This window comes from Suricata suricatta, chromosome 8 (genome assembly GCF_006229205.1).
Source record: "Suricata suricatta isolate VVHF042 chromosome 8, meerkat_22Aug2017_6uvM2_HiC, whole genome shotgun sequence".
Classification (NCBI taxonomy): domain Eukaryota; kingdom Metazoa; phylum Chordata; class Mammalia; order Carnivora; family Herpestidae; genus Suricata; species Suricata suricatta.
Genome location: NC_043707.1, coordinates 23,526,161 through 23,549,441, shown reverse-complemented (window position 1 = coordinate 23,549,441; position 23,281 = coordinate 23,526,161). Strand labels below are relative to the sequence as shown.

At 41.5% G+C, this 23,281-nt stretch overlaps 1 protein-coding gene across 3 annotated transcripts in view; it reads right to left on the bottom strand.

Annotated features, from left to right (window-relative positions):
- The window catches only part of LOC115299910 (S-adenosyl-L-methionine-dependent tRNA 4-demethylwyosine synthase), a 214,967-nt gene that overhangs the window by 159,741 nt on the left and 31,945 nt on the right, over positions 1–23,281 (bottom strand). For all 3 annotated transcript variants that reach the window (XR_003912406.1, XM_029949457.1, XM_029949458.1), the window contains exons 8-9: positions 22,040–22,157; positions 15,598–15,650 (exon numbers count right to left, since the gene is read on the bottom strand). Coding sequence is in view for 2 of the 3 variants with exons in the window: in XM_029949457.1 (XP_029805317.1) it covers positions 15,598–15,650; positions 22,040–22,157 (171 nt within the window). In the remaining variant the exon portion in view is untranslated. The remainder of the gene's footprint in view (positions 1–15,597; positions 15,651–22,039; positions 22,158–23,281) is intronic.

Below are 23,281 nucleotides of genomic sequence, written 5' to 3'. Positions count from 1 at the left end.
TAGGTTATTTTGGTTATGGTATAAGAACAAAATCCAGCCTCACACAGATATGCAGCTGGAAAAAAGTAGTATTTTAACAGCCTTTTCAGAAAACGATAAACGTTTTACTTTAATGCTAAACCACAAGTCCACAAGTTTCATTAAATATTAACTGCATTATGGAATCTGAAAACATATTAATGAACTTTTCATATTTTGTTACATTAAAATATATTTGTCTATCTTGTGCTTTGAATTTGATTTTATAACATCATGCACTGAAAAACACTGGGTCACAAAGTTATGCAGATATTCCAAATACTGACATATTTCATTGTATAATATTTTAAAAATCACACTTGTTAATATCACAACTGGTCTCATCGTTAAACTCTTAAGTATTGCGAGGCTGCCAAACATGGCAACTAATACAAGTTTTCCAAAATTCTACTTTGTCTTTTTAAAGCTCAACTTTATTACTGGCAATAACTACTTTCAGTGGTTTTCCTTGACTGTGAGGCTGACTTTGGTTATTAAAAATATATATATTATTATTATTATTGCATTTTATTATATAAAGACCAAATGCCTAGCCCTGAATAACCATACTTGTTTTTCTATGTTAAAATGGCATTCCATGAACACAGCAACTTACAACCTAACTGCAAAATTGCTTTCCTAAATTTAGACAACTGTAGGGGCACCTGGGTGGCTTAGTCGGTTAAGTGTCCATCTTCGGCTCAGGTCATGATCTCATGGTTCGTGGGTTCGAGCCCCACATCGGGCTCTGTGCTGACAGCTCAGAGCCCAGAGCCTGCTTTGGATTCTGTGTCCCCTTCCCTTTCTGCCTCTCCCCCACTTGCACTCTGTCTCTCTCTCTCTCAAAAATAAATAAACATTTAAAAAACAAGCAAAAAAGACAGCTGTATACTTTGGTACGCAACAAAAGTGCCTTATGCATACTTGCATTTCTCCATACAGAATATGAAAAAGAGGTATTCACAGGGAGAGATTTTTAAAAATTAATAATTTCTGCAACTTCATCAAGGTAATTCTTAAGTATAACTGACATTTTTTTAAAAAATGAATGTACTTTGACTACTTAGTATAGTTTGGTTTATTGCCTTAATTCATACTGAGGGATCGGCCTTTTTTACCAACTTTGCTTTTGCACAATTAATGCAAATGTCCACACAGCAACAAATAAATAAATGAATAAAATCACAGTTTTATTATGAAAACAGTTTTGACCTCTGGGGCACAAAGGGGTCTGCAGATCACACTTTAATTACCACCACTGTAGGTGACCGAGAATAAGCAATCATGTCAATATAAAAAAAATAAAATCAAGAATTTTGTTGGGGGGGGAAGTGATACGATTAGAAAATCAAAGAAATTAACTGAAAATGAATGTTGAAATGAGAGTTCAACCACTTTTAGAAAACTATTCATAATGTCTACAAAAGCTAAACTCCGAGCGAGGTATGCACACAAGAAAAATGAGTGTTATGTCCAAAGACTGTACATGAATGTTCACAGCACGAACTTCATATGAGCAAAGAGAATAACAAAAAACCAGAAACAATCCACTGCCCATTAACAAGTGAATGAATAAATGACGACCTATCTCTACAACAGAATATATTCAGCAAGAAATGAAGTATTGATTCACTCAGAATCATGGAAGAATATCAATAATGATACCAAATGAATGAAGCCAGATCAAAAAGAGAGCTTAATGCATAACTATATTAAAGTCTAAAAAAATATAAATTTTATATGCAGAAAGCAAATCAATGGTTTCCTGGTGACAGAAATAAAGAGAAAGATGGATTACAAAGAAGCACAAGAAAATCTGGGGACTATTCATTATCTTGATTTTGATGTGTATTTTCACTAAAACACAGGTCATAACTCATTAAATTGTATACTTCACATACAATTTTTCATGTCAATTATGCTTCAATTCAAGTTAAAAATATTTTAACTAAAAAAAGGGGAGAAGGGAAGATGTAGGAGTCAACTAGAAAAGTTCCCACCAGCCAAAGTGTGAAAATTTAGGATCAATAAAATGACTATGATGGGCTCACCTGATGAAAATACAGGTGATGGAATGATATTCCAAACAGAGAAGAAAATTTGCTGCCATTTGAGGCAGCTAGTAAAATAACAGCCACTTTGAAAGCTCGGAACCACAGAGAAAGAATTAGACATTTATCCTGCCTTGCCAGCTGGAACAATATTTCAGAGTAATCAAATATCTGTAATTAATAATAAAAATTTTCATTTTACAGAATAATGCTAGTTAATAAACACAGAAGAAATAACAGAATTGAAAATCTAATTGTACAAAATCTAACTGCCTAGAACAAGTACAATCAATTGGTGTTAAAGAAAAAAGAAAAAGCAAAACCGCAGCTTATTAGTTGACAGGAGTCGGGATTTTTTTAATTGATTTTTAATTCCGCTATAACGAATACACAGTGCTATATTGGTTTCAGGTGTACAATATTGTGATTCAACAGTGATTACTCAGTTCTCATCGCGGTAAGTGTACTTTCAATCCTCTTCTCCTATTTCACCCATTCCCCTCTGGCAACCACTAGTTCATTCTCTGGATTTAAGTGTCTGTTTTTTGTCTCTTTTTTAATTTGTCTATTTTGCTTCTTAAAGTCCGCATGCGCGAAATCATCACTGCGCAGTATGCCTTCTAGATCCATCGATGTGGTTGCAAATGGCAAGATTTCATTCTTTTTATGGCTGTTTAATATTCCTCTGGGTGTGTGCATGTGTGTGCATGCGCGTGGACGGACACTTAAGTTGCTTCCATAATTTGACTATTGTAAATAACACTGCAATAGACATAAGAGAGCAAACAACTTTTCAAGTTAGTGTTTTTGTCTTCTTTGGCTAAAAACCCAGTAGCGTGATTACTGGATCATATTGCTATTCCAGTTTTAGTTTTCTGAGGAGCGTCCATACTGTTTTCCACAGTGGCTACACCAGTTTGTATTCCCACCAACAGCACAAGAGGGTTTCCTTTCTCTCCACATCCTCAGCAACACCCGTTTCTTGTGTTTATTTCAGCCATTCTGACAGGTGTGAGGTGCTATCTCACTGTGGTTTTGATTTGCATCCCCCCTGACACTGAGTGTGATGTTGAGCATCTTTGCATGTGTCTGTTGCCCATGTGGATGTCTTTGGAGAAATGCCTGTTCATGTCTTCTGCCTAATTTTTAAATGGATCATTTGTGGGGGGAAGGGGTTTTCTTTCAGTTATTTAAGTTCTTTATATATTTGGGATACTAACCTTATCAGATAGGTCATTTGATTTTTTTCTCCCATTTAGTATGCTGTCTTTTAGTTTTATTGTTTCCTCTGTTGCGCACAAACTTTATTTTGATGTAGGCCCAACTGTTTGTTTGTTTTTGTTTCCCTTGTCTCCAGAGACGTGTCTAGTAAGGAGCTGCTGCAGCCAAGGTCAAAGAGGTTGCTGCCTGTTCTCTCCTGTAGGATAGGATTTCAATGGTTTCCTGTCTCAAACTCAGGTCTTTAATCCATTTTGAGTGCACTTTTGTGTGTGGTGTAAGAAAGTCCAAGTGACTCAGTCAGTTGAGCGTTAGACTGCAGCGCAGGTCATGATCTCATGGTTCAGGAGTTCAAGCCCCACATGAGGCTTGCTGCTGTCAGTGCAGAGCCTGCTTCGGATCCTCTGTCCCCCTCTGTCTGCTCTTCCCCCCTTGCACTTTCCCAAACATAAATTTAAAAAAAATTTTAATTAAAAAAAGAAAGTAGTCAAGTTTAATTCTTTTGCATGTAGCTATCTAGTTTTTATAGCACCATTTGTTGATGAGACTATCTTTTTTCCATTGCATAGTCTTGCCTCCTTTGTCAAAGATTAACTCACCATATAGTCACGGATTTTTTTCTGGGCTTTCTATTCTGTTCCATTGATCCATGTGTCTATTTTTGGGCTACACCATACTGTTTTGATGTAATATGTCTTAAAATCTGGAATTGTGATACTTCCAGTTCTGTTTTTCTTTTTCAAAATTGCTTTGGCTATTCAGGGTCTTTTGTGGTTCCATACAAATTTTTAGATTTTTTTTTTCTTCAAGTTCTGTGAAAATTGCTATTACTACTTTGATACGGCTAACATTAAATCTGTACATTGCTTTGGGTAGTATGGACATTTTAACAATATTCGTTTTTCCAACACATGAGCATGGAATAGCTCTCCATTTGTTTGTGTCATCTTCAATTTCTTTCATCGATGTTTTATAGTTTTCAGAGTACAGGTCTTTTACCTCCTTGGAGCTTAGTCCTACATATTTTACTCCTTCTGGTATGATTGTAAATGGGATTGTTTTCTGAATTTCTCTGCTACTTCATTATTAGTGGAGAAGCTGTATGTTTTAAAAATGCCATAGTAAAGTTCTAGCAGCAAGGAGAAAAACATAACTGGATAAAAAAGAGAGTAGACTGTCATTATCCTGTTTCAGTGGTCAATATTAGCATCATTAATGGTAGGTCAACCAGATATCAAGTCTAATGATGTCATGCATCACATATCACTGGATGCAATCAATTTGACCTGTAGTAATCAAATGTGTTAAATATCAATCAGGCCTTTCAATGTGGTTTCTCCTTCATAACAAAAATTGGGAATAAGGAAATATGCCCAAAAAACAAAGAAACACCAGATAAATCTAGAAGGGTGGATAATGTACAAAACTGGCCTAACGAAGTCAGCATGTTTAAAATACTAGACTTGTTTACAAAAGAGACAACAGATATACATAGAGGAAATGTTGAGGATAAACGAGTTATAATGGTCATTTGGGGACTAATTCAGGAAATATGAATATGTTCCAGGTATAGATGAGATGAAGATTTACTGAAAACTAGAGATTCAATGCCAGGAAAAACCAGGTTATAAAACAGTATGATCTCATTGTATACACAGTCTGACCTCATTCAGGTTAAAATGAACATATATGCACGGAACGCTTATGTATTAAGGTATTAGTGCAGAGACTACAGTGGAAGTGGTTTCACTTTATTTTTATTTCTCTAAATTTTCCCATTTTCTAAACACACAGTGTTTCTAACAATAATAAATGATTATTTTTTATTTAAAAAATAATGGTTCAGTCGGTTAAGCGTCCCGACTTCAGCTCAGGTCATGATCTCGTAGTTTGTGAGTTTGAGCCCTGTATCAGGCTCTGTGCCTGGAGCCTGCTTCCAGTTCTGTGTCTCCTTCCCTCTCTGCCCCTCTCCCTCCCCCTCTCATGCTCTGTCTCTCTCTCTCTGTATCAAAAATAAATAAAACATTAAAAAAAATGTTTAAGATAAAAATAAAATGAATCAGAACATACATTTCAATGGGACAATAAGAGATAAGCACAGCATTTGTATTATGAAGAAGACACTGATAACTGCTTTCAGAGATGCAGAACAACAGCTTTGGAATAAACAGTAGTCAAAGTCACTCCCCATTATGGAAAACAAGAAAAGTTTCCTTAGGTAGTTATGAAGGATGAGCAAAGGAAGGCCTAGAACTGCACTACCCAATACAGTAGCTACTAGCCATGTGTGGCTATTTAAGTTTAAATGAATTAAAATTAAATAAAACTTAGAATTCAATTCCTTAGTCACACCAGCCCCGTTTCAAGTATTCAAAAGCTACATGTGAGGGGAACCTGGGTGGCTCAGTCAGTTAAGCATCTGGCTTTGGCTCAGGTCATGATCTCACAGTTCATGGGTTCGAGTCCCGCATCAGGCTCTGTGCTGACAGCTAGCTCAGAGCCTGGAGCCTGCTTCGGATTCTGTACCTCCCTCTCTCTCTGACCCTCCCCTGCTCATGCTGTCTCTCTCTGTCTCTCAAAAATAAAATAAAAAACATTTTTTAAAAAAGCCACATGTGATTAATTGCTGTAACAGGTTCACGGTCAGGCAAGGTTAGGTAGGAAGTATTATATTAGGTGTTAGGTAAACAGTTAGTATGTTGCATTGCTACAGAAAAGTCCTACTGGAGAGAGCTAAAGAGACGGACGTCTTCTCTCACTATCACCAGCAATATACCACTCACTCCAAGCTGCCTTCCATCCCTTAAACACTGACTCCAGTGCACAGGTTCCCAAGGGAAGGGTGCTTCCACCAGATTCCAGGGAGGTTGTGTTAATGGACAATTCTCCATGGTGGTTCTGCACTTCTTAGATCAGCTTTGGTTCCAGGCTATGCTTTCAAAGGATGTCTGCAGGCAAAGAGCCTTGGAAGGCAGAGTATCTCCCTCCGGGTAGAAGGCAGATTTGTCTTCCATCCAGCATAACAGAGACAATGTCTCTCCCCCCCCAGCTAAAGCCTGGGCAGGTCTGCAAGCAACCTTCTTGTAAGACGGGATTTCCTTGCTTGGGTTCCTTAGCCATAACGTAAATCTGAGGTGCATCCATGGTTCCCTCGGGCCCATTTCTATAGCAAACACATAGCACTTGGGGGACAAGGGGACCAATATGACATTCAAGCTGCCTGCTATGCTTTGCCTCTGACCCAGGAGCTCTGTGTCTTCTGCCAACATCTATGCAACCATGCCAGGCCAACTGTTAGCTTATAAATAAGATAAAGCAGCATACTCTCCACAGTTGTTGGGTTTTTTAATGTTTATTTATTTTTGAGAGGGAGAGAGTGCGCACAAGCGCGGAAGGGACGGGAAGGGTGGGGGAGGAGAGGGGATCTGAAACAGGCTCTGTGCTAACAGCAGAGCCTCATGTGGGGCTTGAACTCATGAAGTGTAAGATCATGACCTGAACCAAAATCAGACGCTTAACTGACTGAGCCACCCACGGTGTTTAACGGTTAACACTGTCACCTCGCTCCTTGGAGACACAGAAATAAGAATTTTGTCAGAAACCAAGGGGATGTCCAGGGCATCTCTCAGACTCCTGGACCAGCACGGAGAACAGGAAAAGTTAAGACAAGAGTGCAGGAGGACCCGCTACTGGCCTAAGCCTTTCACTGACAGACCGGATCACCCACTTGGTAAGGAACCATCACATCAAGCCATCCATTGAGGACAAAGGATATGGGACCAGCCTAGTGGAAGAAAAAAGTTATAAATACCAACTGGGACCAGGTGCAAATGAAGACAGTTGCATCTATGCATATGTATCCTTCCCTTCTCCAACTACTTCCAGAAGATGGGTCAGTGGTGGGTTACCTGATGATTCCATCCCTAGGCATATGGTCCTTAAAGGAACAGGGTGGATGAACACAGTCTCCCCTGCATGAGTAGTGGCTGCAACAGATTAGGCAGAAGTAAAGGTTTTGTTTCTATTATTGTTTGAAAAAGTAACTGCGGCCAGAAGGGTGTATATAGATGCTGAATATCCAAAGAGGTAGACCCTACGCTACCCGCTGCCATGCCTTCCTGTCCAAGCAGGGGCCAGATGCCCTAGTACACTTCTCAGACTCCCTTGTCTGACGGAACACCACCAACGAGAGGCATTTATGCTAGATTAGGAAGACAAAAAGGAAGGACTCTGGTCCCTCTCTGGCAGCAACTGGCAAATACAAGGGCAAACAGCACATATCAAGTCTGCAGCGCCTTCCGAGCGGGCTCCTGGGAAACATTAGATTAATGCTGCAACAGCTCAGGTCGTTCAAAGCAGTGTCCTGTGAGTCCAACACTTTCGATTTCCTCAAAGCCAGAAGCAATTCTCTCTGACCTTCTCTACCGCGGGCCTTTCAACGGCTTTGTAAACGTTTAGTTAATTTACTTTATTACATCTGTTCTTGCTAAAATACCCTGGGTGCTTCCTGTTTTCCTGACCGACACAGATGGGTAGGATTTGGTCAGGTGGAGATTCCAGCGGCGGAGAGAAGCAGCACACACTGAACGGAGATCATAACAGAAAAAAAGTTGAACAAGTGGGTCAGAACTATACTAAGTAGGCTCTTTCTCGGATCAGGCCCATTATCCTACTAATGCTTTGATCCAACAAATGTTTACTAAGCAATTATTACATGCCAGGCTCTATTCGTGGTCCTGGAAAGAAAAACAGACTCTCAGGTTGGGGTGGGGCTAAAAGGAGAAGGAAAGAGACAGATAATAAACAAACAAAGGTGTGATCTAGGAAATAGTAATAAAAGCGACTGAGAAATTCCACGTGGCGCAAGTCCCTCTGGTAGAAGCTCTCTGGGCAGAGATCTAAGAGACAGAGGCCAGAAAGCCACGGAGGAGTTGGGGCTCGGCGCATTCAGGGACCGGCAGGAGGGCTAGCATGGCTGGACTACAGCGTGGAAGAGCAGATCACACAAGGCCTTGGAGACCAGGGTAAGGACTCAGGCTTTTATTCTGTGAGTGAGACGGGAGCCCCCTGGAAGTTCTGAGCAAAAAAGCGGCAGGATCTGATCTATCTGGCTGCTGTGTAGGGAAAAGACAAGAGTGGAACCAGAACAAGCACTCACATCTCTGAAACAGCGGAAGGAACACATGACAGGGACCTGGGTAAAGGCAGTATCGGTGGTGAAAAGTAGTCACATTCTAGATATATTCTGAAAAAAAAAGATGCTCATGGAATAGATGTGGGAGAGGGAAAAAAAAAAAGCAAGAGTAAAAATGACTCCCACGTTTCTGGCCTGAGCCAATGATACAGTTGCCATTAACTGACAGAATGAAGACTGAGGGGAACAGATTCAGGAGAGAAAATCAAGAATTCCATTTTTGATATGTTAAAGTTCAAGATGCCTATTACCCACCCAAACTGATATGTCGAATAAGAGGCAATGGAGAGCCATCCATAAGCTTCTGGGAAGGGAGTAGCTAGAGAGGTGTACTTCAGAGATTAACCAAGTTAACGTCACGAAAATTGGGCAGGGGGGACCGAGTTAGGGGTTCACCAGAGGCTGGTACTAGAGGGGGGAAAAACTAGCTGCAATGTTCAAGAGGACAACCTGAACTTGGGAAGGCAGCAATGAAAATGCATCGGGGCACAGGTTCTCAATGGGACTGACACCACCCGATGCGGGTATGGAAATCTGTGGAAACATTTTTGTTGTTGCAATGGTTGAGAGGCACTACTAGCAATAAGCAGGCGGGGCCAAGGGTTCCACACCTCCTGCAACGCTCAGGATAAGTCCCATGCCAAAAAAACAAGTCTCTACTTCCTTTCAAATGAGTCACCAGACCTCCAAACTTATGAAAAATCTGATTATAATTATCTTAGCCTAGACTCCAACTTCATTTTGCTAATAAAGCGTTTCCTGCACAATTTTACCATGTACTAAATTTTCCAGATATCAGCTATCATGTAAATTAAGGAAAGGGAACACTTTCTTTTAATGCAAAACTTTCTCCAAGAAACTTCACCATTTTGAAAAACCACGGCACAGAACGTAATGCTGTTTTCGAGTATTTAAGTCATGAGCAAAATACCTGTGGCTGTGTTACGCTTGTAGGTGTCACCTGCAAATACATTACAGGAGAGATTCGAGATGTTTTTGGTAGACTTAGGACCAGATATTAAATTAACAGATATATGATATGCAAGATTCTTACTAATCAAAGTTGTTTTCAAGTTATTACCGTCATTCTGGGGCACCTGGGTGGCTCAGTTGGTGAAGCATCCAACGCTGGAGACAGGATCCCAGCTAGGGGATCAAGGGATCATTAGATTGAGCCCCGTGTCAGGCTCCGTGCTGAGAGTGGAGCCTGCTTAAGATTCTCTCTCTCTCTCCGGGCGCCTGGGTGGCTCAGTCGGCTAAGTGTCTGACTTCAGCTCAGGTTGTGATCTCACAGTCTGTGGGTTCGAGCCCCGCATGAGGCTCTATGCTGACAGCTCAGAGCCTAGAGCCTGTCTTCGGATTCTGTATTTCCCTCTTTCTCTGCCTATCCCCCACTCATGCTCCATTTCTGTTTCAATAATAAATAAACATTAAAAAAAATTCTCTCTCTGCCCCTCCCCCAACTCATTTATACAGGTGCTCTCTCTTTTCTCTCTCAAAAAATAAAAATAAGAAAAAATAAGAAAATTACTAGTCATTATATTGTTAATTTTTATAGCATAGGACAAGGTATCTATCTTGCAATACTTATTTGAAACGGGATTTGTTTTTTGGGGGGTTGCCTGGCGTTTTAATCTTGCTCAGAAACTGTCACCAGAAGTCCACCACACCCCTCGGCCACTACTAATTCTGCTTCTCTAATCCATCCTCCGTTCCTATTGTCACTTAAAAGGTGTGGTCTCCAAGGTTCGGTAACAAATTAAAGACAGAACGTGGATCTCAACAAGATGTGGAATTTCAGGGCAGGAGAGCTATCATTTCTACTCCTCCCAAGTTGCAACAAAAAAGATTTTTCTGTCTCAACACTTATCAACGAGACATCACCCATTTGCAAGCACATCCTGCTTTCTCATTTTTCCCATTTGATGATCTGTAATTGTCTGACATGTTAGCCTTACTTCAGTTAGGGTTGCTGCCCTCTTTCTGTTATTATACCTACATAAGTCTGGCTTCTTATTACTTCTTGTACCGAATAACTTCTCTCTTAACTACAAACTTGTCCCTTATATAAGCAGGCACAAGCAGTTCTGTCTTACCAAGCCTTCTGAGGCCGTAGTGCCTGGGCATTTTATACAGAAATACAAACTATTTTAATACAAAGTACTTCCTTACATTCCAGCCAGAGCAGATCACTAACTTTTTAAATTATGTATGTGAAATTGTATTTGGAAATCTGTAAACGTAAGCTAGCGGTAGTAAAAAGCGGGGGGTGGGGGGCTGTAAAATGCTGGTTATAAGCAGAAGGCATGGAGTCTGACATTACCGAAAATCACTGGATTGGAAGAGACAAGTATTAGATGTTAAAAGGGTTAAAAAAATTAAAAAAGGTGAGCACAACGGTATGTTGAGTGACGAAGGTGCCAGAGACGTCATCAGAATGTTCCTGCCCCGAAGAGTGAAGGCAGAAAAACAGCGGTGAAAAAATGAGTTTTGCAAAGACTAATAAATACGAGCAACAGGTAGGGCAGGCGGCTGGAAAGAATGCTCAGGGACAAGCAGGGTTCTCAGGGACGCCCCGCAAGGTGTCTCCCCCCGCAGAGGCCACTGTGGATGATGGCAGTGAGGGAGGGGCGCTCTGCGAGAAAGGTGTAGCCAGGAGGGGGCTCCCCTGCCAAGAACAGGAGGGCACAACGCTAAAGGCTGGTTCTAGAGGAGGCAGGAGTCATGATGGACAGGACACAGGAATGGAAAGTACAAGACAGACATCAGGAAGCAGTAGTACAAACCGGGGGCAGAAATTTGTAAGAGGAATAAAGAACATACAAAACGTCAAGCGTGCCCGGAGAAGAAAGGCTGGCTTATTTAGAAGGGTCAGGTCTGAGCTAACCAAAACGGCAACAAGCGTAGCTTTTTGTGCGGAACACTCGTTCTGGGGATGGAACAGACTGGGGAACGCCCTGGAAGGCAGCGATGGAGCTACTGCGACCCCAGGAGCCAAGTCACCGGAGGCCTTCAGAGACTCGCCTCCTTGCGACGCAGCCTCAAACAGACGCAGCCTCAAACAACGGCAGGTGAGTCAAGCCTGCCCGTGATAAAGAACTAGTATCCAGTGTATGTGAACAGCTCTTACAAGTAAACAGGATAAAGGCAAATAACCCAATGTTAAAATGGCAAAGGATTTGAATAGATATTCCTCCAAAGATTCACCAACACCAACGGCCAATGGTAAACACAGTCAACAACACTTCCATCAATGGAAACGCAAATGCAAATCAAAATCGCTAAGATAACCATTTCACACCCACGGGACTGGACGGCGGCAATCCAGCAGACGGGCAACAACGAACATTAGCAGGTTGCGGAGGAACTGGGACCCTCGTACACCACAGGTGGGAACATAAAATCCGCTCAGTTTTGCAGTCCCTCAAATGATTTAAACATAATTATCAGGACCCACAAAATCCGCTCGTAGGCATATAACCAAAGCACTTAAAAGCCTGCCCACAAGGAAACCTGTACATAAAACAATGTTCACAGAAGCATTATTCATAACAACCAAAAAAGGGAAGCAAACCAAATGTCCACCAACCGATGGCCAACAAAACAGGATATATCTATACATGGAATATTACTGGCCATAAAAAGGAATGGAGTATCGATCTGTATTATCACGTGGATGTCCCTTGAAAACATTATGCTAAATGAGAGAAGCCAAACACAAAAGGTCACATCACATACGAACATCCTGATCAGGGGAATTCACAGAGATAATAAGTAGATTAATGGTGCTTTGGGGGAGGGAGGAGAAGCGTGAATGAAGATGGACTGTTAATGGGCGCATGACTTCCTTCAGAGGGGACAAAAATGGTCGAAAATTAGATTGTGGTAATGGGTGCAAAGCCCTGTGAATACACGAAAACTCATTCACCTGCATGCTTTAAATGTGGAAGTTGTAGGATAGGTAAATTATATCTTAAAACTATTTTTAAATGCTATCTTGGGGCGCCTGGGTGGCTCAGTTGGTTGAGCCTCCGACTTCGGCTCAGGTCGGATCTCACGTTTGTGGGTTTGAGCCCCGCGTCGGGCTCTGTGCTAACAGGTAGCTCAGAGCCTGGAGCCTGCTTCCAGTTCTGTGTCTCCTTCTCTCTCTGCCCCTCCCCCTTTCATGCTCTGTCTCTCTCTGTATCAAAAATAAATAAAACATTAAAAAAAAAATTTTAAATGCTATCTTGTTTGTGCCCATGGGATTTTAATTTATGGAAGTGAGAACGAACCCGGAGAGGCCAGTGCCAGCGAGAGAACACCTTACTTACATTTCCCACGACAAGGGGGTGCCCACACCACACAGGGTGACAGAGGAGCAGCAGGTTTGTTCAGGTGACAGAGCAAGGAAGAGAGGAGAAAACCTAGGCTAGAGCTTTTACAGGACGTCCCTTTGGAAGGCAGGCAGGACAGGACAAACAAGACGGGACTGGTTTGTCTGAATAATTCAGGCTATGGTGCTGTCCCTAGTGGTTTGGTACCTGGCCCTGGGATAATACAGAGCAGGGAAGGTACTGGGATGGTGTGTGAGTGACATAAGGAGGTAACCGAAGGCTACAGGTTCAGGACTGGTTGGCTGGCAAACCCAAGGCAAGCTATGGTTGTCCTTAGGAATTAGCTAGTCCAGGAGGAACCGTTTCTTCCCAGGTCTATAAGGCCCTCAAAAAGTCCGAGCATCAAGAATACAAAATGGGGGGCGCCTGGGTGGCTCAGTCGGTTAAGCGTCCGGCCTCGGCTCAGGTCATGATCTCGCGGTTCGTGGGTTCAAGCCCCGCATCGGGCTCTGTGCTGACAGCTAGCTCAGAGCCGGGAGCCTGTTTCAGATTCTGTGTCTCCCTCTCTCTCTGACCCTCCCCTACTCACGCTGTCTCTCTCTGTCTCTCAAAAATAAAAAAATTTTTTAAAATAAATTTTATTAAATAAATGGGGCACCTGCGTGGCTCAGTTGGTTAAATGTCTGACTCTTGATTTTGGCTCAGGTCCTGATCTCAGTTTGGAGTTTGAGCCCCACATTGGCGTCTGTGCTGAACAGAGCCTGCCTGGGAGCCTCTCTCTCTCTCCCTCTCTCTCTGCCCCTTCCCCACTCACATGGTTTCTGTCTCTCTCAAATATATAAATAAACCTAAAAAAACTTTTAAAAATACAAAATAAGAAAATACAGTTAATATAACTGACCTTGTGATAAATGAATGTCAAATAGACAAATACAGAACCTAAGGAACCAGAACAAACACACAAAATAGAAATTCACAGGCTGAGTCTAAAATTTAGATGGAAATGCAAAGGACCCGGAAGAGTGGAAACTATCTCAGAAATAAATAAACAGACAAACCATGACAGAGAACTTATACTGCCTAATTTCAGACTTTTTACAAAGCTACAATTATCAAGACAATGTGGTACTGGAATGAGGATAAACAAATAGATCAATGGAACAGAATAAGGAGTCCAGAAATCGGCCCACCCACAGACACATGACTGATATTCTACAAAGGCCTAAAGTAACTAAGTGGTAAAGTCTTTTCAACAAATGGTGCTGAAACACCTTAGTATCCATATGGGAGACAGGAGAGGGAATGAATCTTGACCTTCACCTCACACCATTCATAAAACTCAGTTCACGATGAAGTCAAAGACCTAAATGTAAAAGTTAAAACTATGTTGTGGTGCCTGGGTGGCCTAGTCCATTAAGCGTCCGACCTTGGCTCGGGTCATGATCTCACCGTCCGTGAGTTCGGGCCCCATGTTGGGCTCTGTGCTGACAGCTCAGAGCCTGAAGCCTGCTTCGGATTCTGTGTCTCCCTCCCTCTCTACCCTTCCCCACTCACACCCTCTCTCTCTCTCTCTCAACAAGAAACATTAAAAAAATGTTTTTTTAATTTTTAAAAAGTTAAAACTATGTATGAAGCTTCCATTAAAAAAAAAAAAAAAAGTGACCCTGAAGTTGGCAAAGATTTCTTAATATACAAAGAACGCTAACCATTAAAAAAAGAAAAAAAAGATAAATTGGACTTTATTCAAATTTAAAACTTCAAAAGATACCATTAGGGAAATGAAAAAAGGAAGCCACAGATTAGGAGAAAATATTCACAATGCAAATTGGGCAAAAGACTCATGTCCACGAAAAAGACTCATGTCCACAGTATATGAAGAACTCTAACAAATCAATGGTACAAAGTCAAACAACCAACTTTGGGCAAAAGACCTGAACAGACACTTCACAACAGCCAATAGGCACATGAAAAGATACGCCTCATCGTCAGTAGTCATCAGCAAAATGCAAAGTAAAACCACACTGATCCCACTGCACACTCACCAGAATGGCTAAATTAAGAAGACTTTGAATACCACAGGATAGTGAGAAAATGGTCCACCTGGAACATTCATAAACTGACAATCCAAGTCTAAAATAATACAACCACACTGAAAATAGATTGGTAGTTTCATACCTACCCTGTGACCTAGCCATGCCACTCACAGGGATATACCCAACGGAAACTGAAACATACATTCATAACAAAGGGCTACAGAAGAATGTTCACGGCAGTTTTACTTGGAATAGTCAAATGCTTAAAGCAACCCATTATCAACAGATTAAAAACTGTGGTATGTTCATAGTGTTGAATAGTACTCAGCAATAAAAATTAATCAACTACTGAAATGTACTACAATATGGGTGAATGTGAGAAACATTATGTTGAGATTAAGAATCCACCTGCAGAAAAATACGCATTATGATTTCACGCATATGAAATTCTAGAACAGGCAAAACTGAATTAGTGCCAGCAACTAGAACAACTATATCCTGGCTGATGGGGAGGGACTACTGGCTAGAAATCAATACAAGTGAACTTATCAGGAGGAGAAAAATGGCCTATATGTATCTTAATTTAGGTGGTGGAGAAGGGTTTTTTTATATCTGTCAATACAGGTTGAACTCATTTAACAAATTCATTGAGAATCATTACATTAAATGTAAATTATACCTTTAAAATGGTAAAATTCACTGGCTACATAAAATAGCCATATAAAAGTTGCATAAAACAGAAATAATATTTAAATAAAAACAAATACCTTTGTCCATCTGCAAAGCTTCACCCCAGAGTGACTCCCAATCAACTGATAACCTGAATAGAAAAACAAGAAACACAAAATTGAAATGATTCGCAGCCTCACATTAAAAGGTGATTAAGGGCACCTGGGGGGCTGTGTCGATTAAGCACCCAACTCTTGATCTCGGCTCCGGTCATGATCTCACAGTTTGTGCGGTCAAGCCCCACATCTGGCTCTGTGCTGACAGTGCAGAGGCTGCCTGGGACTCTCTCCCCCCCCCTCCGCCCTCCCCTGCTCACATGTGTGCACATACACTCTCTCTCGAAAAAAATAAACTTTAAAAAAAATGGCGATTAAAAAACTGTAACAAAATCATTCTTCTTTCCTAAATAATGGTAGGCAACAACCCAATGGCAGAAAACATTAACAGTTGAAATCACCAGAATGATAAAACAACTTAAAATTTGTATGCATCTAATAACATAGACTCAAAATACATAAAGAAACAATAGGCTACTCCAAAGTCATCAAGATTTTAACATCTTTCAGCACCTAACAGATCCCACAGTTAAAAACGCAGTAGACCTCTCTGATGTAATCCATACTGTAAATGTGATTGAGAACACAGAGTATTGCCCTCAACTACTACAGGATGGACATGTTTTTCGAGGACCCAAGGCCTCGAAGCCATAAAGCAAAAGCAAGTAACCATATACTTCAAACAAACAACTGGGGAACTCTCATTAGTAATCTATGAAGAATCAGATAGGCAAAAGGAAATTATACTGGGAAATAAAGAAGAACTGGGGTATCTGGGTGGCTCAGTCAGTTAAGCCTCCAACTTCAGTAGGGTCGTGATCTTGTGGTTCATGAGTTCAGGCCCAGCACTGGACCCTGTGCTGACAGCTCAGAGGCCTGGAGCCTTTCTCTGTTCCTCCCCTACTCATGACCTATCTTTCTGTCTCTGTCTGTCTTTCTCTCTCTCTCTCTCTCAAAAATAAACATTTAAAAGAACATTTTTAACAAATAAATAAATAAAAATAAAGAAATACTGCCCCAAGAAAATGAAAACCAAAATTCCAGAACCTATAACCCAACATGAATTCTCAGGACCAGTCCTACAACCTAGCATTTAAAATTCATGAGCTACAGAAGACACGAGATGCATGGAAAAGCCATGCTGAAGTAAGGACATTTCTTTTTTAATAAATTAGTAGATATTGTGCTTGATCTAACCATGTGGTTGCCAAGTATAAATTAGTAGATAAACTAGTAGAACATTCTGATTTCAGAAAGCACTTAATGAAGTTTTTCAGGAGGCTTCAAGTGATAAGCCCGAATTACCATGAGTCTCTTGTACAAAAAGCCTCTTGACTTGCAGACGAATGAGGCAAATGGAGAAAGGTAGTCTGGATGACGGCATACGCAGATCCGTGGTTGGCTAAGCATCCATATTCACAGGGTGATGATTAATGGAATGATGTCAGTTTGGATTATAAGTCTCTAGTGGCAATATTACAGGGCTTTGTCTTTTATCCACTTCCACATTTATGTAAACATCTTGCATATCAATAAACAAAGCACTGCTCATCTATATGAACATGGAACAGAGTGCAACTGAATAACTAGTCTCAGATGCAGAATAAGCATCAAAGAGATTCCCAGAGAAAATTCCAGTTCTTCTTTTGGATTACCACTCTGTATGTTGCTCGTACCATTATAATAGAAATCACACTCTATTAGTTCTTTACATCCTTCTCTTCCAAGATACATAGGGTTTTATAAACTTTCGCATTGAGGGAGATAGAGAAAAACTGCCGGGTACAGGATGGACAGACCACAACGTCAAGGGTACGCAACTGCTAGAAATCATACTGTACAATTCTAACCAAGATAAACTCCCAGAGGACTTACTCTGCCACCTGAAATGCCAAAAATGAACAAAACATATGAACAGACAGTTTCCAAGACATGAAACATCAGGCAACAAGGGACCGTAATCCTAGAGAAGATAGAAAACACATAGGTGAGCCGGACCATTACCAGAGCTCCCTGCCTTCGAGGTTCCCAGGCTGTGCGGCAGGAAGAAGCAGCCCATGCACAGCAGGGAATTTCCTCGGAGTTGAGGACGTGGAGGTGGAGTCTGGGGAGCCCACACGGCTAGGGTTTGCAGAACTGAGTACCAGAGAGTCAAAAGCTACATAGAGATTAAACTCAAGAGTCTGTAGAGGATTCCTAGAAGTATCTGCCTGAGCGTTGCTTCATGCATATGTGAGAGAAAAGCTAACCAAGAATGGGAAAGAACCATCTTAAAGGACTGGAGGGACGCCTGGTGCTCCCAGCCAACTGGGAACTGTGCCCATTCGCACCAGTCAGAGCGTACTATTCACAAGGCACTGAGCAGAGTACACAGGAGTGTTTTGCCCTAATAGTCATAAGTAATTAGCCATATTCTGAGTCAGCTCTGGTCTCACTTAACCAGTCTTAAAAGCCAGATTAAAAGGCTCAAAATTGTTTCTAAGTAACTTCATCCTAGAACAAAGCTCAAGAATGTTTTACAGGAACACAAAACGATCTAGCACCCAATAAGGTAAAATTAGATCTGGCATCCAATCAAAGATTAACCACGCATGCAATATGACCAATGGGAAAATAATCCAGCAACCAAACTGACCCAGAAATGACAAAGATGTTAGAATTACATTAAAACAATTGTCTAACTGTAATTCACAGGCTCAAAAAGTTAAGTAGAGACATAGAGAATATAAAAAGACCAACACTCAATTCTAGAGATGACAGCTAGCTCAGAGCTTGGAGCCTGCTTCAGATTCTGTGTCTCCCCCTCTCTCTAACCCTCCCCTGCTCATGTTGTCTCTCTCTCTCAAAAATAAATAAAAAACATTTAAAAAATTTTTAAAAAACAGAAAGAATGGCCAAAATCTGTCCAAATCTGATTAAAACTATAAATCCACAGAACCAGGAAGCTCAACAAATCCCAAGTAAAAGCAACATGAAGAAAACTACATTGAAACTATACTACATTATAATTAAATTGCTCAAAATCCATAATGAAAAGAAAATAGAAAGTCTTAAGAGTACCAGGGGCTAAAAACATAACTTTCAAAGGAACAAACAAAAGATGACAATACAGGTCTCTTCAGAAGCGATGAGAGCAAGGTGAAATACCTTTTAAAGCATCGCACGAAAAAAGTTATCAACCGATGATTCCAAATCCATCAAATAATATCCTTCAAAGAGGAAGGCAAAAGAAAGTCTTTTTTTCAGATACACAGAAGCTGAAAGAATTCAGCACCAACAAACCCACACTACACGAAATGCTAAATGAAGCCCTTCAGGCAGAAGGAAAAGGCTGTCAGAGAGGACAGAGCTACGCGAAGGAATGGAAAACACCAACACAAGTGGTACCCACGGGGGCACCTCAGCGGCTCACTTGGTTAAGCCTCTGACTTTGGCTCAGGTTATGGCTCATGACCTGACAGCTCAGAGCCTGGAGCCTGCTTCCGATTCTGTGTCTCCCTCCCTCTCTGACCCTCCCCTGCTCGCGCTCTGTCTCTCTCGGTCTCAAATACATAAACATTAAAAAAAATTTTTTTTAATAAATAAATAAATAAATTTTTTTAAGTGGTACCTCTGTGAGTCAGTATGCAAGATTGTTTCCAATTGCTTACATCTAATTAAATTGAAATTAACAGATAATTGACTATTTACACTAAAATAAAAACAATGTAGTGTAGGCCTAGAACATACATGAAGTAAAATGTAGGATAACGAATGTGTGGAGGTTCACAAGGGGAAAACAGAAGTGTGCTACTGCAGCCTCCTCCACTGTACATGGAGTGGCATCATATCACTCAGGGTACGCTGTGATATGATCAAGAGAGATGTGTAACACCTCAAACCACCACTAAATAACAATACAGTGCTGTAACTAATAAGCGAACTAGGATGTAAAACAGCATCATAAAAACAGAATCTAGGGCCACCTGGGTGGCTCAGTCTTGGTTAAGCGTCTGACTTCAGCTCAGGTCATGATCTCACAGCTCGTGGGTTTGAGCCCCGCACTGGGCTCTGTGCTGACAGCTCAGAGCCTGGAGCCTGCTTCAGATTCTGTATCTCCCTCTTTCTCTCTCTCTCTGCCCCTCCCCTATTCATTCTCTGTCTCTCTCTCTCTCTTTCTCTCTCAAAACTAAACATTTTTTTCTTTTTTTTTAATAGTTTATTATCAAATTGGTTTCCATATAACACCCAGTGCTCTTCCCTACAAGTGCCCTCCTCCATGACCATCACCTTCCTTCCCCCTTTCCCCTCCCTATGGTCCTCTGTTAGGTTTCTCCTGTGAGACCTATGAGTGCAAACATATGGTATCTGTCCTTCTCCGCCTGACTTATTTCGCTTAGCATCACACCCTCGAGGTCCATCCACTTTGCTACAAATGGCCAGATTTCATTCTTTCTCATTGCCATGTAGTACTCCATTGAGTGTGTGTATATATATATATATACACACACACTACATCTTCTTGATCCATTCCTCAGGTGGTGGACATTTAGGCTCTTTCCATGATTTGGCTATTATAGAAAGCGCTGCTAAAACATTGGGGTACATGTGCTCCTATGCATCAGTACTTCTATATCCCTTGGGTAAATCCCCAGCAGTGCTATTGCTGGGTCATAGGGGAGTTCTATTGATAGTTTTTTGAGGAAACTCCATACCATTTTCCAGAGCAGTTGCACCAGTTTACATTCCCACCAACAGTGGAGGAGGGTGCCCGTTTCTCCACATCCTCGCCAGCATCTATAGTCTCTTGATTTGTTCATTTTAGCCACTCTGACTGGTGTGAGGTGGTACCTCAGTGTGGTTTTGATTTGTATTTGCCTTATGATGAGTGATGCTGAGCGTCGTTTCATGTGCCTGTAGGCCATCTGGATGTCCTCTTTGGAGAAGTGTCTGTTCATGTCTTCTGCCTATTTCTTCACTGGATTATTCATTTTTCAGCATTCTTCTCAAAGCTAGAACAAACTATCCTAAATTTTGTATAGAACCGCAAAAGACTCCGAATAGCCAAAGTAATATTGAAGAAGAAAACCAAAACGGAGGCATCACAATCCCAGACTTTAGCCTCCACTACAAAGCTGTCATCATCAAGACAGTATGGTATTGGCACAAAAACAGACACATAGACCAATGGAATAGAACAGAGAACCCAGAACTGGGCCCACAAATGCACGGCCAATTAATCTTTGACAGAGCAGGAAAGAGTATCTGTCGGAAAAAAGACTGCCTCTTTAGCAGGTGGTGCTGGGAGAACTGGACAGCAACATGCAGAAGAATGAAACTAGACCACTTTCTTACACCATACACAAAAATAAACTCAAATGGATTAAGGACCTGAATGTGAGACAGGAAACCATAAAAATTCTAAAGGAAAAAGCAGGAAATAGCCTCCTTGGCCTCAATTGCAGCAATTTCCTCCTCGACACATCCCCAAAGGCAAGGGAATCAAGAACCAAAATGAACTATTGGGACCTCATCAAGATAAAAAGCTTCTGCACTGCAAAGGAAACAATCAAGAAAACTAATAGGCAACCGACAAAATGGGAAAAGATAGTTGCAAATAACATATCAGAAAAATAAACATTTTTTTTAAATGTTAAAAAAAAACTTAATCTAAAGGAGGCAGAAAACTGGAAAAAGGAAATCAAAGAACACAAAAGGCAAGTAGTAAACAAATGGCTACATGAAAGATTTAGACCTATCATAAAATCACTTTAAATAGTCTGAATACCCTTATTAAAAGGCAGATTGTGCATATACATATTACACACACACATGTATATGATCTGAATATTCCTGTCTGTCTCCTTTAATAGGCTGATGGTTCTCTGAAGAAGATTCTGTGTCTTCAGTTTCTCTGCACGGCCAGAACAATCACACAATAGGGTCTCAATAAATACAGAAAGACAGAGGGAGGGAAGGAAATCAGTCCACTGACTCCCAACTGGCCACTCTTCTTCTACCGGAAATCAGTATTAGTATCCGTTCTCAAGTGTGGCCTCCTTGGTAAGTTAGGACCACAAAAACCCAGACACACTTCTACATAAAACATTTCTAAGTGTCCCAGCCTAATATCGATATAATAAGCTTTTCTGTGCATTTAATAATTTTCCCTTAACGAACAATGGTCTGCGAAGAGGCTGGTGATGGCATTTCCCGTGCGTGGGCCTGAGCCACGCTCATGCTAACACCCCAATAAACCCAGCACGGGGGGGAACGTGCTGGCCCGGCGGCCCACACACAGATGATCCACAGGAACAAGACAGGGCTCCCAGCACAGGGACGAGGCCACCGGGCCTCCTGCCCTCCAGGGACTCCTTCTTCCGAGCTCCTCCTGTGGGTATTGACTGAGTGCGCCCGGGAGGGCAGGCCTGCAGAGGGTCCTCACCTTGTTTAGTAAGGGCTTCTCGGAGAGCAGGGGTTATCATGGCCCTTCTTTCCGGGCCTTCACCCTTCCCGGTGCTCCTGACCAGAGCGCTATTCTCCTCCTGGTGCTCCTTCTCTCTCTGTATTGAGATTAAAAGAACAAAATTCAGAGCTGGCAGCGAGCAAGGAGAATGGCAGCACAACAACGGTCATGGACACACGGCGCGGGTAAGAAGGGGCGTCGGGAACCGTGGTCCACACAGCCCAGCCTCCTGCATGGTGACCGCATTCCCAGTCAGACAGCGAGCAGAAGGCTGCCAGTCTTTTCTCTTTTCTTTCTGCTTTCCAAAAAAAGGAACCACACACTCGAACACACACACCCGCAAAATGTAAATCAACAATCCACTTATCTAGATGTCAATTATTTTTAGCAGTCTGAGTACCGACAGCTGCCGAAATTCATCAAGTTATTTCTCTGAATTTCAATTTCCTCACCTGAAAAAGGAGGAAAGTAACATCTATCAAGCAGGAATGTTACAATTAAATGAAATAAATCACCAGATACAATGCCTGATACGGAAAAGGAGTTCAATAAAATAGAACACTGCTGGTCATATATCTGCAAACCCCCAAAATAAGTCAAAAGAGCGCGCTGAGCTGCTCAGACAGCCATTTGTTCAGAGACCAAATTACTCCTCCACCTGCCATTCCAATGCCTCCTTCTAGACAATTCTGTGGGGAAAATGTGTCTTCACTGATAGAAAGAAATCTGAAGGATAACATAAGGCTGATTGTGTTTCCTTTTGACTTTGGGCCCTAGAAAAGTCAGCGGCACGCTGATGGCTGTATGAAGTCTCGCATCAGGCTGGTCTCAGATTCTCTGTAAGTGGCTTCACACTACATGATGACCTTCACCCTTTACACTGATTTCTTCCTTTATTTAAAAAAAACTTTTTTTTTAATTTGTTTTTGAGAAGGGCGCCTAGGGGGCTCAATCAGTTAAACATCCGGCTTCGGCTCAGGTCATGATCTCACGATTCGTGGGTTCGAGCCCCACATAGGGCTCTGTGCTGACAGCTAGCTCAGAGCCTGGAGCCCATCTTTGGATTCTGTGTCCTCCCTCTCTCTCTGACCCTCCCCTGCTCACACTGTATCTCTCTGTCTCTCAAAAATAAATAAAGAACATAAAAAAATTTTTTTAATTTATTTTTGAGAGAGAGAGAGAGAGTACAAGCAGGGGAGGGTCAGAGAGAGAGGGAGACAC